This window comes from Rosa chinensis, chromosome 6 (genome assembly GCF_002994745.2).
Source record: "Rosa chinensis cultivar Old Blush chromosome 6, RchiOBHm-V2, whole genome shotgun sequence".
Taxonomy (NCBI): Eukaryota; Viridiplantae; Streptophyta; class Magnoliopsida; order Rosales; family Rosaceae; genus Rosa; species Rosa chinensis.
This window is the reverse complement of record NC_037093.1, coordinates 68,656,298-68,672,870: the sequence shown is the minus strand read 5'-3', so window position 1 is coordinate 68,672,870 and position 16,573 is coordinate 68,656,298. Positions and strand designations below refer to the sequence as shown.

General features: G+C 40.2%; 2 protein-coding genes across 4 annotated transcripts; one reads left to right on the top strand and one right to left on the bottom strand.

The window, feature by feature from the left end:
- The first annotated feature begins 4,045 nt into the window (after nt 1–4,045).
- LOC112169878 lies at nt 4,046–6,162 on the top strand. Its single transcript, XM_024306964.2, has 7 exons — nt 4,046–4,379; nt 4,520–4,559; nt 4,680–4,750; nt 4,925–5,019; nt 5,335–5,402; nt 5,623–5,733; nt 5,876–6,162. Exons 1-7 carry the CDS (start codon nt 4,187–4,189, stop codon nt 6,006–6,008), a joined length of 711 nt encoding a protein of 236 aa, XP_024162732.1. The 5' UTR covers nt 4,046–4,186; the 3' UTR covers nt 6,009–6,162.
- A 203-nt stretch (nt 6,163–6,365) lies between these two features.
- Nucleotides 6,366–13,153, bottom strand: LOC112169877 (F-box/LRR-repeat protein 15). 3 transcript variants are annotated; one of them, XM_024306961.2, is made up of 18 exons: nt 12,998–13,151; nt 12,336–12,822; nt 11,441–11,699; nt 11,197–11,329; nt 10,779–10,878; nt 10,500–10,697; nt 10,144–10,414; nt 9,958–10,056; nt 9,785–9,873; nt 9,547–9,646; nt 9,285–9,455; nt 8,955–9,107; nt 8,586–8,746; nt 8,288–8,486; nt 7,367–7,821; nt 7,196–7,259; nt 6,853–6,939; nt 6,366–6,759 (listed from the first exon to the last, which is right to left on the bottom strand). In XM_024306961.2, exons 2-18 carry the CDS (start codon nt 12,761–12,763, stop codon nt 6,676–6,678), a joined length of 3,051 nt encoding a protein of 1,016 aa, XP_024162729.1. In that variant the 5' UTR covers nt 12,764–12,822; nt 12,998–13,151; the 3' UTR covers nt 6,366–6,675. The 3 variants fall into 3 exon arrangements, with proteins under 3 accessions (XP_024162729.1, XP_024162726.1, XP_024162730.1); XM_024306958.2 differs by having other exon boundaries at nt 12,336–13,153; XM_024306962.2 differs by lacking the exon at nt 6,366–6,759 and having other exon boundaries at nt 6,927–7,048; nt 12,336–13,153.
- Nucleotides 13,154–16,573: the final 3,420 nt, after the last annotated feature.

Below are 16,573 nucleotides of genomic sequence, written 5' to 3'. Positions count from 1 at the left end.
TCCAATTCAACCTGGATCGCATCTTTCTATTTAGGCCAGTCTGCTCTTCGTTGACATTCCTCAACGAAGCGAGGTTCGATATCATCGTGTTCTATAATTCCTTGAGCAAGGATAATAGAATCTTGATTCAACGTCTCATATACACTAGTGTAATTCATGGAGATCTCCCTATTCCCTGGAATTGGTTCTAACATTGGAGCGTCCCCCAATGATGTCTCTTGGACATAACCATAATCCAGAATATCTTCATGAAACGGGTTATTTATGTCGATGATTAATGGATCTTTCTGTGCCAAACTCTCTTTCTTTCTCAGGCGAGAATCCATCGAACCTTTGGGCCTCCCACGTTTCCTTGCTGGGAGCCCGGCCTGAGCCACATTGCAATCACTATTAGTAGTGGAGGCGCCATACCCAATACCCTTAGGGGTGGTGCCATGTCCATGATTTTTAGGGACATCAATCCTTGCAGGCACGTTTGCAGCAGGTATATGTGATCTTGTCACTTTAGCCATGCCCAATACCCTTAGGGGTGGTGTCATGTTCATGATTTTTAGGGACATCAATCCTTGCAGGTACGTTTGCAGCAGGTATATGTGATCTTGTCACTTTAGCGATATCAGAAAACGCATCAGGCATAGCGTCTGCTACATTCTGAAGAACGAGAATTCTCCGCACTTCAATTTCAGACTGTACGGTTTGGGGATTAAGATGAGACAAAGTGGGGACAGACCACAAGAATTCCTGTCGTGCCTGTTGAACATTATTGTTCCTATCTCCCCCTAACGACGAGAATACTGTCTCATCAAAGTGACAATCAGCAAATCTAGCGGTAAATAGATCGCCTGTCAAGGGTTCTAAGTAGCGGATAATGGTTGGAGAGTCATATCCAACATAAATGCCTAATTGTCTTTGAGGACCCATTTTGGTGCGATGTGGCAGCGCAATTGACACATAAACTGTACACCCAAATATGTGTAAGTGTGAGGCATCAAGCTCATATCCAGTAACCATCTGGGACGTAGAAAAGGGGTGAGTGGCAGTCGGCCTCAGACGAATAAGCACTGTTGCATGCAATATTGCATAGCTCCAAGCAGAAACAGGGAGATTGGTGCGCATAACCAATGCTTTAGTGACCATTTGAAGTCTTTTAATGGCAGCTTCTGCGAGACCATTTGAGGTGTGAACATGAGGAACAAGGTGTTCAACCTCAATCCCAATGGACATGCAATAATCATCAAACATTTTTGATGTAAACTCTCCAGCATTGTCAAAACGAATTGACTTAATGGGATGATCAGGGTGGTAAGCCCTTAATTTAATGATTTGTGCTAGGAGTTTAGCAAATGCAGCATTTCTTGTGGACAATAGCATGACATGTGACCATCGTGTCGATGCATCAACCAACACCATAAAATATCTAAATGGTCCGCAAGTTGGTTGAATAGGTCCCTAAACCCTAAACCATCCTTGTGCACTTCATCATCAGCTTTGAAGTCTTCTATGGTGAGATGGATGTCTCCACCATTTTCTTCTTCTTCTGCAAGGTACACTTCTTGCTCCCTCAGGTCCCTGTATGCCCTGTATCTTGAAGCTAGTTGCTCCCTTGCCTTGCCTTGCCTTGCATTGCTTGAACCAATGCTCACTTGATCCACATCGATGACACATGTCATTGTGGTTGCCTCCTTTCAATGACTAAAGTTAATAAATTTATGATTAAGATGCAGCAGACAAGTAATGCATTCTCATACAACTAACTACGAAGGATAAGAACCTGCAAATCTGCAATGCCTCCCTTGCAAACTGTCTCCCGACATTGGCACGAACTGATACCCACATCCCAACATACCCACGAACTAAACTGAAAACTCTGAACAGAAAGCTCCTAAGAGAAACTCAAACAGTCAAACATCACTTTAGACATTTTGGGGGTCATTTTTCATAGTATGCATAATTAGATTCAGCACTAATCGATCATAAAGCCACAAACTTTGGGTCTATGTTTAACCACACAATAAGCAAATGAATCATAGAAAGCCAAAACATACCGGCGCCAAGGATGTCTTCGGCAGATTCTAGGGCTGGTCTTGCCACCCAACACAGCGAGCAAATATGCAACGATCACCTTCATCTCTGTTTTCACGAAATACAAAACTGTTAATATCAACTAGAATCAAACAGAAAGAGAAAGATCTATAGAGATCTGCAAATACAGAGAGAAATAGAAAGAGTACTTGAGAAAGAGGCTCTGGATCTGCGGATTATGAAGAAGAGATGAGTGTAGACAGAGCAGCGGCCCTTGGCAATCTTGAATTCTCAATGACGAAGAGAAAACTAAGAGGATTGATGAAGAGAAGAAAGAGAGAGTGAGAGGCCAGAGAAGAAAGAGAAAAACTGAATTAGAGAGGCGAGAAACGAGAATGAGAGAAGTCGTGGAACCACTTAGGGTTTCTGACTTAAAAGTCAAAACATAGACAAAACGACGTCGTTTTTGACCAGTTCAGTTTTTTCGGTTCAGTTCGGTTTTTGACATATTAAAACCGAAAACCGAACCGAACCGGCTTCGGTTAGGCTTTCGGCTCGGTTTTTTTCGGTTTTCGGTTTCCCGAACCCACCCCTAGCCCATGCCCAGTAGCCCACAGGCCCATTGACGTCAGCAGCCCTGCCACGTAAGCTCCGACAACTTTTCAGGCCATTTCCGGTGACTTTTTCTTGCCAAATTTTCCGCCGACCTATTTCAATGTATTTTTTTACTAAAAGTTCCCCTTTTTTTTATAAATTCAATTTCTCTTCTTTTTCTCGAGGGCTTGCAAACTCTCTTCTTCTACCCCCCCCCCCCCTTTCTTAATTATAGGGGAGACATAATTAAGCCAAACTGTGGGGGTTCGTGCTCACTCCAAGCTTGGAGCTTGTAGAGTCCTCCAAACTTAGAGTTTGTTGAGAAGAAACAAACGACCACAAACATCATTATTTCGATATAATCCAAGCCCTCTTGGAATTGAATTTCTTGGAAGCGATTACGCTCAGAAATTTTATATGTTTTCGTGGTAGTTTTTTCCGCTCCGAAACTAACCATTTTTCTTGTTCTCTTTCAGGATGAGGAACCTGAAAAAATTGGACTTTGCTCCATTAGGAACAACTGACTCTGGATATCACAGGTGGGTTCGTGATGTCGGCCATCATATCACAGGTGACTTCCAACTCCAATCGTGGTCAGCTTTCTTCTACAGATGCAACAAAGCCAGGAGTAAGCCGAGAAGAGCTGGAAAAGTCGCCGGCATCGAGGAACCGCGACGAAGCTGAGAATTCCCAAAAACGAAAATCATTAGAACATAATCGAATTCAGAAAATAATCACACAGCCATGTAGACCATGACGAGAAGATGAGGTTTCATACAACATGCAAGCCAATCGGTGGCCGGAGTCACCGGAATTCGCTGAAACTAGCCGGAGCAGTCGGACCTTCTCACCGTTTTGATTCTTCTTCGTCGTCCGGTGCATGGACAATCAACGGCCACATACGTGACGGGTATGATGAGACGAAGAGGATGGTGCCCGTGCGCCGTCGTGGGGTGGTCGGAGATGAAAGTTCCGGTCAGGCTTCTCTTCCGGGTCGGTGGCCTTCTGACTCCAAGCTCCCTCTCTCTCTCTCTCGAGCTTTCTAGGCCAATTCCTTTCCTTTTTAAAGCCAAATCAACGGACCAGATTGGATGGTGGAGGAAATTGACGGCTCAGATCGCGCCACTTGATTTCTATTTCCTTGAATAAATTTTCAAAACCCCAGAACTTCGGAAAGTCACGATATATAAGTAACATCATTTTAACATTATGTCCTTTTTGGTCATTTTCTAAACTTACAGCACTTTTATACTAAAGTTTACCAAACACTTAAACACTGCTTTTGTACTCACAGCACTTTTAAAAGCACAGTTTACCAAACACTCAGCTACTTAATTTCACAACTGATTATTCTCACAGCACAGCTAAAGCCGATTTTAAATTAATCACCTCGGGGCCAAACTCGCCCTAAGCCTCAATTAATTTGGAAACTTGCGGTCGTATGAACGTCACTGTCTTTGCAAGTAGGAATGGATACCAAATCCCTCAATTACCTGAGGGTGGATAAGTAATTTCCCCATAAGTAAACGGATAAGTCCCAGCTTCGCCTCGATGCTATCCGAGTTGGGCAATGGCTAGTGCTACACTGAGCGCCACTGCGCACGTTAGCACGAACCCCTTCACTTCCTCAACCGTCTCTACCAGAGCAAACAAGTTCCGGCCAGTGAGGTGCGCACTGTCACCCCAAAATTGGCGGGAAAGCAGGCGATTGGTCTCCATCTCCCTCTCTCTCGCTCTCTCACATTTGCTCTTCTCCCCTGACCGTACGCCTCTCTAATCCCCATAACTCTGTTTGGTATTTTTCTTTTTTCTTTTTTGAATAAATCTGTTTGGTAATTGGTAACAAATCAAATAAGTTTTTTTTTTTTAATCTATTGCATGAATAAAAATTTACTTGGGGCAGATGCTGTTGCTGGAGGCGTGTTCGATAAGTACGTGAAAAGGTAACGAATTTGATCAGTCTTGAGCTTTTGTCACTTAATACATTATGTGACCAACTAATATTCCAAATTTGACGAATCAGGAAACAGCTTATTTAGTGACCAACAAATTTTATGAATCAGGAAGAAGCTTGACCCGCTCGAGGCTTATGTATCACCGGTTATATTGACCCAGTTACAAATCAAGGACTTGGGTAATTTACCTTTTCCTTCTGTTCTATTGCTTGGCCAATGATTTATTGTCCTTGTCATGGTTGATGATTCATTATGTACTTTGGAAGGAATATATATATATGTATTTACAACATTGTGATATAGAGTGATTATTGATGAAGTTTTGTGCTTGTATGATCTTTCCATACGTGTAGAGAAAACTCTGGAAGATGATCAGCCGCAGTTTGCTACCTGTCGGTCTCTACTGCGCTCCGGCCCTGCAGCGTCTCTTCGTGTTAATATTAGAGCTGTAAGTTTAGGATTCCTAGAGATTTTTTGTTGATGCTTTACTCTTTCAATTTTGATGCATTGTATTCCTACATGTCAAAAGATAAGAGTAGCTCTGTGCTGTGTGATTACTTGCAAGATTCAACTGAATGGCTATAAGCCTTAGCCTCGTGCCTTAGCTCGTACATGTGTATGGAAGAAAAATCTGGCTAACTTTTCCAACAAACACTAGGAGGAAAATGCAGAGACTTTTGAAGCTTATTTCGCAGTTGCTTTATGGCAGTTTTTTATATGCATGAATTCATAAGAGCTTAGGAAATTTTCTTCGGAACTGTAGGTGGCACAATATGCTTCAGACAGTGGCGATGGGAAAACTGCATCTACCAGTGTCGATCAATGTCTCAGGTACTATCACTTTGTTGAACATAGTTGGATTTCAACGCAGAGTCTTCCTTTTGTTCTCTGATGAATACAATGATGGTTTGTGAGAGCTACCTAACTTGGAATACTTCCTCTTTTAAACTTCTGAAGGGGTCGAGTATTTTGAAATGTGACCACAAGAACAGCAACAAGTTTATGGTTGATTTCCACTCACTTTTAATACCTGTGAAATTTCATTTTGAAGGGCCTTGGAGGAACTAGATAACTTGCTTTTACGCGCCACAAGAAATGACCCAGGAGCTTCAGTCAATTCAATGAAGACACAGACCAATACTGCCCTCAATGCATTGGACAGGTGAATCTTTACAGTATTGCCTTACTCTTCCTCTATTTTGTTGCCTGAAACATCATACATCATCATCCCGTTCTTCCATGCTCTAATTTCTTGCATACACCACAAAGCTACAGTTTCTGAAAACTGACCATACTTTCTGCAGCCTCCTCAAAACTGTGCCTTCAGATGTGCTAGACAAGGGGAAAGTCGCGGCCAATTCTTATAGGAGGTCATTAGAGAATGCAGATGTTGATATTTCAGACCCAGAACTGAAGGAATTGCAATCCATATTATGATTGGATGCATTGTAAACTTCCATTTTTTTTTCTTTTTTCATCAACACATACAATCAAGTATCTAGTACAAGAGTTGCCTTCCAAACCCAACGAGTAGAGGAATGGAGTGTTCATGTTATATCTCTCGGTTCATTTCATTACGTCTACAACTGTAAATATTCTCCTCTCTCATTGAAGAGGAAATCATTTTACAACTACTATCATAAACGGGGATATAGTTTTTTGGCTTTAGCTGAAAGGCGTTAGTTCGCCGGCACGGGCAGAAACGTCCGCACCTCCTTCTGCCGCCATTCACGGGCATATATAGTTTTGAACAGAGGTGAATAGATAAATAGAAACGGAAAATTTGAATCATAATTTGGAATATAAGAAACAAATATAATTTATTGTATCATCACATACAGACACAAATGTAGTACCCTATACAAACACAGAATTCAGCTTGTTTTGAATTTCGCCAAATCTGAAAAATTGAATTAAAAGAAAGAAACAATCATACAACATTACAACCCAGGTAAACTTATTGTATCATTGTATGGCAAGATAAGACGCCCACGTCTGCTACCTATATTCTCAAAGCAAGTGCAACCGAAATAGATGAAACCATTTACATAGAAGTTCATTGATTGATGACCAAATCGTTTGCTGACCAGAAAGATGCATTTGCTCATGACTGTGGTGACAGGCTGCTAAAGATGCGCTTCAAACTTGGGCACGCAGCACGTAATCTTCCCATGCTTAATGGACATATCTGTCACCAGCAACAAAAATCAATATTGGGTTCCATTAAAAGGAAAGGTTTTCCTCATTATTAGCGCACACAGGAATTGAAGTTTGTACTGACCTTGGGACAAAAACGGACATCAAGAGTCTCCAGCATGCTACATTTTGATATTGCAGCTTCCACTGCTGCTTCATTCATGTTGCAAGACTAAAAATTCCCAGAGAGAATGAAATTAAGGAACAAAAAAGCAATAAATGGAAGTCCTTCAAAATAATGGAAGGTGAAAAACCATGGCCAAACAAAAGAAAATGCGCACCTGAATATATAAACCAGATAAAAAAAAAAGTGCTGAATTTCCAGTGTAGTGAGTATCGCAAATGAAATAAAAAAAAACTAAAAAGAAAGGTAAAAGAAAAAAACATAGTCAACCTAAAGTGACTTGCATAAGAGGCAAAATACATACCTGAAGAAAGAGACTAGTCAATTTTGGACAGTCAAGCTTCAGAACTTCCAAAGAATAACAATTGCTGAATAAGAGACACAAAGGTTAGTGAGATGAGGAGAGCATAAAGAAAAAATTACGGACCAACCATGCAAAGAGAACTTTCGAAAGAGAGAAAAAAAAAAAACTTACCTCAGGTTAAGAAAGCATAGGTTGAAACAAGCAACTTCTACGTCCTTCAAATTTGCAGACAGAGAAAGGTTCAATGAAGTCAAATGGAAACAACCTGCTGCTACTGGAATGTGAACTTTCCTGATATTTGGACAACCCACACAGTTGAGATTCTGCAGTAGCCGGTTTCCATACTCAACTGGCTCATGGACATATTCAAGTGATGGGACAGAGATACTAGACTTTACAAGAGGCTGCCCACCACTGCTACCCCAGTTCAGGTCATGCATGTTCACACAGCCATTCAAGCTCACATGAGTTAACTGTGTACAGAAAGAAAGAAGCTCTTCAATAGCAGACTGACAGAGGGTTCCATAAGACAAATCCAATTCCTGGAGAGCTGGAAGAGCCCCTTCCTTGTAAAGAGGCTCCAGGGATGAATCAGATAGATACTTGCATGCTTGTAATTTTAAAACCTGAAGAAGGAAAAAAAAATAAGGTAAGAGGATCTGCCCAATATACACATTATCTAGTTTCAAATAAAGATACATGGTGACACATAAGACTCCATCTACATATGACAGTAATTACTGACTGAAGTACAATTTTGGTCCTAATTGTTTGGGTCATGTCACTTTCGATCCTGCAAATTCAATATGGAGAATGTACACCCTGTAGCTTGCTGTCTTTAGAGTTCTGTTCCAAAATTAACACCATCAATTTTAAAAACAAGAATAAAATGCAAAACTCAAATCAATCAATTCCAGCACCCTCTCCTTGTCTCAACTCAAAAATAAAAGTTAACATTAGATTCAGTTAGTTTTATTGAAAGTGTTAACAAATTACAGAGTTAGCACAACCAAAATTACAAAAATTGTAACCGAGGAACTAAAAGGAAAATCTATACTCCAATTATTATTAGTATGAGGTTGTATAAATTACCTTTAGCTTAATGCAAGACTCGAATACTGGCTTCAAGCTCATTAAGAAAGTGTATGACAAATCAAGTACAATCAAATTTGGAAGCCAATGCAGAGAATAGAGTCCATCAGAACCAACTGAGGGGCATGACATTAGAATTAAAGACTCAATCAGTGGACATGAAGCGGCAGTTGCAGACAAGCAATTGTCCCTAAGCTGGCTGCATTGTACAAAATAAATTAAAGCTTTAGTTTGGACTTCACAAAGGGAAGAGTGGAAGGTTAGGGTTAGAGAAGTATAATATGATAAAGAACATAACCTGCAAAAGGAAGCGTCCAGAGACGTTAAGAGTGGACAATTAATTGATGCTTCAGACAATACACCACATCCCTTCAACTCAAGCAGCACCATGTTTGGAGCGTCGATACTGAGGGCGTTCAGTTTGGGACATATTCCCAAATTTAGTGACCTAAGACCAACCTGAAGAAAGGGATGAGAAAAGAATTCAGTTCTCTATTCGCTGCTCAATGGAAGAATTAACATACAGTAGAAAGAGTGCAATAAAAAAATTATATTTCATAAAAGAAATATTATATTCATGTAAGAGCAATATATTGTAGAACTCAAACATTGTAGAAAATTGAAAACTTCTTAAACGTTGTATTACACCACAATCATTATCACTTACCGGAAAAAATGCTGCACTTTCAAGATGATCACAACCATCCAAAGAAACTTGTTCAAGATACGGGCATGTCAGTTCAAGAGAAGTGATTCCCCGACAACCAACAAGTGAAAGACTGACTAAAGACGTGCTGCAGAATCGAACCGCTGTTAAGCTCTGAAAGAAATAAAACCATTATGTGAGCTAAAGAAGAATGTATTACAGCCAAAACAAAACTCAAAAACAACCAATGCAGTAAACAAGGAAGATTCAACCCTCTCTATTTGACTATCCTAGCAAAACCTATGGTCAACAGTATTTAAGCAGCTAATAAGAAAAGAAACGTCTACAAACCTCACAGTTTTCGAGAACTAAAGTTTTAAGCATAGGGCACCCACCACCATCACTGAAAACATTGCATATAGAATTTGTTAGAGATTCACAATCTGTGAGATCCACTTCTTGTAAACTTGGGCATTGCAGTGCCAATGTAGTTAAGCTCTCTTGCTTCTGCAATGATAGTTTCTGCAAATCCAAAAGACCATTCAGGTTTCGTGTGGCTGACAAATGAGTAAGACATTAAACAAGAACCTGATTGTTTCAACAAAAGACATACTTCAAGTGAATTTGAAGTGATGCTGATACGGTGGAGCACAGGGCAATTAGACACCATTATAGACGACAGCATGAGAGTTCGTAGATTCAGGTCGGCAAATCTGTAGAAGTACGTATTTAAATGTTATATGAGAAAACGAACAGATGAGAGAGAGAGAGAGAGAGAGAGAGGGGGGGAGAGAGATGTTTTTTTTTTTCACGAGGAGGGGAGGCCAGATGAAACAGAAGAAAAAGCTTACTTGCGACAATGTACTAGTCTAATATTCTGCAAGCGTGGAAGATCCAAGATCACAGACGTAAGAAGGCTGCAATTGTCAAGCTCCAAAACCTGCAACAGGTCAGATTAAATTGTGTTTGCAGCATTTGGTGAAACAGCAATAACAAAGACCAATATTTGGCACAAGATACAAACCTCCAGCATGTAACTATTTGATATTGCAACCATGGAAGCAGAAGTGATGCCCTCACAACTGTGTAGCTTGAGAACTGTCAACATTGGCAGTCTTACAGACTTCAAAGAAAAGCAAAGGAGCAAGTCAGATAACAAATCATCCATATATTGCTAAAAGAAAGACAATGGCAACCTCTAAAATCTAACCTCTAGGGATACATTAGGACAGTATGATGCATTGAGAACATGGAGATTTGCACAAGTAAGAGCTATCTCACGTAGTGTTTCATCACTAACACATGAACAATTTGACATATCTAGTGACTCCAATTGGGGACAAGAAGTTGCTGCTGAACGAATTGCAGCATCGGAAAGCTTGTGGCAAGAGCCTAAATCAAGATCGCGCAAAAGAGGGCTATTGAGAACAGCCTGGGCCATATTACTGCGCTTCATTGACAGCGTCTCCAGTTGTGGACACCTGTAAAAGGTTGCATTTAGCACATAATTTTAACAAAATTGACAACCTGAGAAGGTTGAGTTAAGAATCTTCTAACTTTTTTCACCTGATAGATATGCGCATAACACGACATTTTGTCAGTTCAAGATGACGCAGTCTATCGTGGTTTATAGGTATCTCCTGAATACCAGTACCAAGAGTAGCATCATTGACTATCAAACTTTTCAACATCAGACAATCTGCCAAGGAATGAAAAAAAAGATCTCCTATTGTCCCTTTGCCTAGAGTTAAAACTTCAAGATTCCTGAGATACGTGAACGAAAAAATATATAAGCAACAATCATCACAAGGTTACCCCCAAAAAATAAAAAAGGAAACAATTTACCTCAATGATGTGATCGCTGTCATCACAAGCAACGGAATAGCAGGGGTACCAGAAATATTCAATTCTGTGGCATTCGGATACCGCCAACATATATCCTCAACTGCAATTGCAGTAACTAATTAGCACCTAATTTAAAAATCTTACATAGAAAAAACTATACTGACCCAAGAAATAATAATAATAATGTTGAACAAAGAATAGATGCACTATTACTAAGATTCACACATTTTCAAAATGCAAACTAAATTTGACAGATCCACAGTGACATATAAACTTCACTAATACATTAACAATACCCGATAAACATGTCATAACAGAAGTATCACAAGCTATTTAGCACAGATGCATCTCAAATATGTCAGACTTGAGTAGAAAGACTTGGCACTAAACGGCGGAAAAAATATAAGCTAATACTCACATTGCTCTACAGATATGTTCCGATTCTCAAAATTCAAGCACCTCCAGAAATCTTCATGAGCACTAGCAGCTCGCCATTGCCTGCAGACTATTGCAGCTCGGCAAAGATTGATGTGGTCCAAGAAAGAGAAAACCTAACAAGGACAATACAAAATGATGGTCATAAGAGGAATCAAATTAAAGCCAAAAATAGATAAGAGCTCCTTAAATACTACAAATGTGTATATACGGGAGACAATGGTTACCATGTGTAATAGATCATCTGTAAGATCCATACGAACTTCAAAATCTTCAGTTGTTGAAGTGTCACCCTTATCTCTTTCATCATCTTTCCCACTGCCAGAGTCATAGGGATTCTCCTCACCACCAATGTTTGGTGTAAAACTATGGAAAAAAGTTTCGCTCTTATACAGAACATTAGAGCCTTGAGTTCTGCTGTAGTCTCTGTCAGAGGAACTAGAATTTCCAGCACCTGAAGACATTGCCATTGCACAATGGAAATCACTGCACGAAAGTCAACACCAACCATAAGTATAGCAGACAGTGTAGCACCCATGCCAAGTCAAACAAACAAGTTCTGAAGCCTTCTAATAATTTTGCAAGTGCATCATCAGTCTAAATAAAATATATAACACTACCAGTTAAGCAGCTGTGTCTCGTATTTCTCCTAACAGGCAAACCATTTAAACAAAGTGACTGAATATGGCTAGTCAGAATTTGACTTCAAATTAATAACCCAATAATGCAGAATTGTCGCCACTGCAAAACTGGTTCAACAATTCTAATGCACTTGTACCGTCCATCTTAACCCATATCATCTGTATCCCCAATGCAGATTTAATGGATTGCTGATGTTAGAGAACCGATATATCATGGACCAAATTATTTCATTGCAGCATTGAACATAAAAGCACCAAACATGTTAATGGTAAACTCAATAGGATCATGTTGAACGTCCCCAGTTGAAAGTCACACTATTGCAGACTAAACGAACTAAACCACGGCCCCAATTAAACATCTAGTAGCTACTAAAGGTCGCAATTCTAGTACCCTAAAAGCAAAGAACCTAAAATTAACAACCAAGCAAAATCAGGAGGCCACAAAAATTAGAAAAAGAGAGATAGGAAGCGAGAAACTCACTGAGAAAAGGAGTGAACTTTAGCTCGCTTATGATGCGAATCGTGATCGCCGTCCTCCTCCTCGGAGGCAGCCGCCACAGGAGCCGAGCTAGTCTCGCCCTCCGACCACCGAGGAGACCTAATCGCGGCCCTCAACGTGTCGAGAGCGCCAACACACACCGACTCGTCCCAGTGGGTCCCGCTCCGCATTGCCTGGACCATCCCTTCAAACATTCTCAGGTGATCGTCACGTTCACGGTCACGGCCACCGCCGTCACTGACAGCGAGCTCCAATCGCGGCGCCTCCTCCTCCTCCTCGTCCACCTCATTCGCCATAACCCCCTCGGAATTCACCTTATTTACGAAATCGCCCTCCTTCATGGCCTCCTTACGCTCCTCCTCTTGCGGTTCGTCTTCTACGGTGAAGCACGGGCAGCACCAAATCTTCATACATTCGGAGCAAGAAGCCCTAGGTCACGATCCGATACATCCCCGCCCGAATTAAAACCCTAATTGCCGCAGAAAACGAGGGGGGGGGGGGGGGAGAAGAAATTAAGAAACCCTAGAAATGAGAGAGGGGGGCGATTTGATTGATGGGAAACAAAGAAAGAGAGGAATTGATGGACATGCAGAGATTGAAATTGAAATTGAAATTGAAGAAGAATCAGAGAGAAAGAGAGAGACACTTATTAGTGGGATCTGAAGGGAAACAAGGGGATCCTGAGAGCTGATTCGCCGACGATGCTTTTATTCTTCAACCTTGCCTCTCTTTCTCTCTCTCTCTCTCATTTCTCTACTTACAACGGCAACTGCAATACACCCCCTCTCTCGCTCCCTCTGCCTCTTAAAAATGACTAAATTTCCCTATATGAGTCAACAGATGCGACGTCGTTTGGGTGTTGCATCAGTATGCTATCAAATTCGGGAAACTATCATTTTCGGGAAAAAAAAAAAAAAAAAAAAAAGAGAGAGAGAGAGGAAATTATGCTTTACACAAAGTCGCAAAATAGTAACTCTTTTATTTACCTTAACCTACATTTTTATTTTCTTTTTATTGTACTACCGTAATTTTCACAGCTTATGTATGAAGATAGATACAACTTCTCAAATATATACATACACACATGCGCGCCAACATAGATAATTATGAAAAAGAAAATACAACTTCACAGAGAGTATCTTCAAAATTCAAATATTAAGTCAACATACTTACAATTTTATGTAAAATAAAAACTACAAAATATGTGGTGTTTTTCAAAAATGTCATTGATTAAAACCACATCAACACTCTAACTTTTTATTTTGAAACAGTTAACCCTTGCTGCTCGAGTGCGTAATAATTTCCAAACAAGTCAGGCTTTGGGTACCCAATTAACTGGATGCCCTAAGCAATTGCAGTTGGGCCTAGGTTTATACTCTGAGTTCGGGCTGGATCAATTGGTTGTGATTCTTAGGCCCAATCACTCTTGAGCTAGTATTTGGGATCCCCGGGTAGCCCCCTCTGTGCAAGGCGATCCCATATACTTTTGGAATATGTTAGGACAGGGCTTCTTCTACACCCCTAACATGTCTTGATTACTTTGGTTATTAGCGCCTATTACTAGGTTGTTGTATGGTAGTCTAGCATGGCTTAATATTGACGTGGCCCTTGTGGACAAGTCATAATTTGTAATTACCTACTTTTGGTTGATTAATTGCTTGACATTCTCCTTTAAAACATCACTATAAACAATAAATATTTGCTCTTTAAACCAAAAAATACGAACATTTATAAGATTTTTTGGTAGGTGTATGTATGCATGTGTATTCATGAAGATATTTTATTTGCAACAAATGAATAGTGGATTAGTAATTAAGATATTATCTATAAGTAGAAAAAATATCATTTGATTAAAAAAAATTAAAAATCACTCCACTAAAATTGTTCTAAAAGATTCCATGCAACTAGTTCTATTGCCAGAAGACTTTCTCCTGTGAGCGGAGGGTGGTGAGTAATTATTTTTGTAAATATTAGATAGTAGTATAGTACACAATAAATGAAATAAATGCACAAATTATTCACTTTATAACATAATTTTTTTGAATCAAGCCCTCAGGGCGAAATAGTATAATCAACACAAGCCAGAATAGGCAGTTACATACCCTTCCGCTGTCATTTAAGGACATAGACAGACAAGAAGATAGTGGTAGACCCACAGTGGTACATAGAAATAGATTTACTCATTATACATTTCAGATCGTAGAGATAGCGGAGATCCTCCATTGGTACTACACCGGAAGCGCTAGAGATCTAGGTTCTTAATACAAGGAAATTATTAAATTTAGATAAAACTAAAAACATAGAGTTGGGCCAAGAGCCTAAACCCTAGCCCAAATTGAATCTACTGGACTAGGGTATGACCGCCATGGTTCTAAAAATAGGTCTGGGCGCCCGCCTAGGTGCTGGGCGCTGAGTGACTGCCCCGATTTTGGGCTAGGCGACAGGGGAGATCGGGTTGCGTTTCGACGGGCGCCTAGGCGGGCTAGGCAGGAGCTGGGCGTTGGGCTAGGCGCTGGGCGGGCTGCTCGGATGCATATGTTCTCCTCTCTCTTACGGTTTCTCTCTCCTCGACGACACGACGGCTCGATTCTCTCTCTAGTCTCTCCTCATGTCGTCCATCAATCTGTAGTCCCAACATCACTACGTCTCTCTCGATCATCTCCTCAAATCTGTCCCTTTCTCCTTCCTCTTTAAACTAATTTACTGCAAACCAAACCATGCCATACAGAAAGATTGAAGCTTTGAGTTGGGTTTCAAACTTTCAACTGAAAAAGCAGAAGAACCCAAATGGGATTGTCACCCAAACTTTTGGGTCACAAGAAATTTGGAAAGAATTGATTTTATGAGGATCAGATTTAGAGCAGGGAAGAAATTGGATAATCAAAATGGATGCAGCCATTTTTTTCTTTTATTTGCTGAGGAGAGAAAGAGAAGAGAGGGAGGGGGACACTGAAGTGAAGAAGACGGCAATGATAATTGATGTGGGGAGTGAATTAGGGGGATTCTGAGCCGTTGGATGTGGGGAGTGAATGAGTGATGGCAAGGATTTGTTCCTACAAAGAGGTATTTTAGGCTTGTATTGATATACGGACTAACTGCTACTTGTTTTGTTTTGGGCTTTAATTTCTTTGGATTAACATGTTAAGCATGTTTTCCACCTCAACTAATAGGCACAGTTTGGTTTTGTTCTTTTATTCCCACATTTGAGATTGCTAATAATAAGTATGATGGTTTAATTCATAAACATTTTATTTTCCTTATTTTTTTTACTTTCAATTAATTGTAGGACTTCTAATATTATTATTAATTTTATGTCATCAAAATAATTAAAAGATTAAAAAAATAAAAACCGCCTAGTCCCCGCCTAGGCCCATAGGCGCTAGTCCCCAAGCCACCGCCCGACTAGCGCCTAGCGTTTTTTAAAACCTTGATGACCGCAACCCAGAAACTTAAAGCCCAAATAGAGGACAACCACCAAACAAAGGCCCACCCAAGGCCCATCACCCGGTCCGGTCCAAGGCCACCTTCTCCAACCTTCCTGTCGTACGAACCAGCCAAGCCACGCCTCTCCCCATCCGCCGCACGCCGCCGTGACCTGAACCCGCAAGATCTGCGCCCCCACGATCACCCCGCCAGCGACCCAAGCCGCACAAGCCATGTCGATCTAGGCCCTTGCACCCCACACCTTCACTTTATAACATAATGATAATATTGATAAAGATGAAAGAGACATACTCCAACAACTTATTTTCACGTTTTCCTCACCTTGACTTACACTAATTCTCTGTTTTGAAAAATTATACCCGGTCAAATTATTTGCCTTCATTTTCTTATATTTCATCCAAATCTTTCATCAAACTAACTCACATGCTTATAGTGTCAGGATGGGGTTGTGGGACTCAAAATAAATATTAATAAATAAATAGTGCATCTCGTATAGTTGGTGAACCTCTCTCTTCAACAATTTATTTACGGCATTTCAAATTTTGTTAAATGTCCCAAAATTGCACATTTTTTAAAGTAAAAATTAGATATCTGGAGTATTTTTAAATTTTATTGTAATATAATAAGACAAGAGACATAACCTCGCACTCATATTATTATCTAAAAAATGCGCACATCGAGTTGAGTTTAAAATAATGTCCCACCATGGCTACTATGTAAAACTACATGTTTGCGGGGAAATGAGAAAATGGTCAAATAAAAATACAAGATTAACT

What these genes read in the sequence shown, in the direction of transcription:
- LOC112169878 (XM_024306964.2), top strand. Translation starts at nt 4,187, where the DNA reads ATGGCTAGTGCTACACTGAGCGCCACTGCGCACGTTAGCACGAACCCC. An exon ending in TTCGATAAGTACGTGAAAAG is followed by an intron (nt 4,560 to 4,679) that starts GTAACGAATTTG and finishes TTTATGAATCAG; the next exon opens with GAAGAAGCTTGACCCGCTCG. An exon ending in AGTGTCGATCAATGTCTCAG is followed by an intron (nt 5,403 to 5,622) that starts GTACTATCACTT and finishes TTCATTTTGAAG; the next exon opens with GGCCTTGGAGGAACTAGATA.
- LOC112169877 (XM_024306958.2), bottom strand. Translation starts at nt 12,763, where the DNA reads ATGAAGATTTGGTGCTGCCCGTGCTTCACCGTAGAAGACGAACCGCAA. An exon ending in TAGTTCTCGAAAACTGTGAG is followed by an intron (nt 9,108 to 9,284) that starts GTTTGTAGACGT and finishes TATTTCTTTCAG; the next exon opens with AGCTTAACAGCGGTTCGATT. An exon ending in AGTCTTGCATTAAGCTAAAG is followed by an intron (nt 7,822 to 8,287) that starts GTAATTTATACA and finishes TTCCTTCTTCAG; the next exon opens with GTTTTAAAATTACAAGCATG.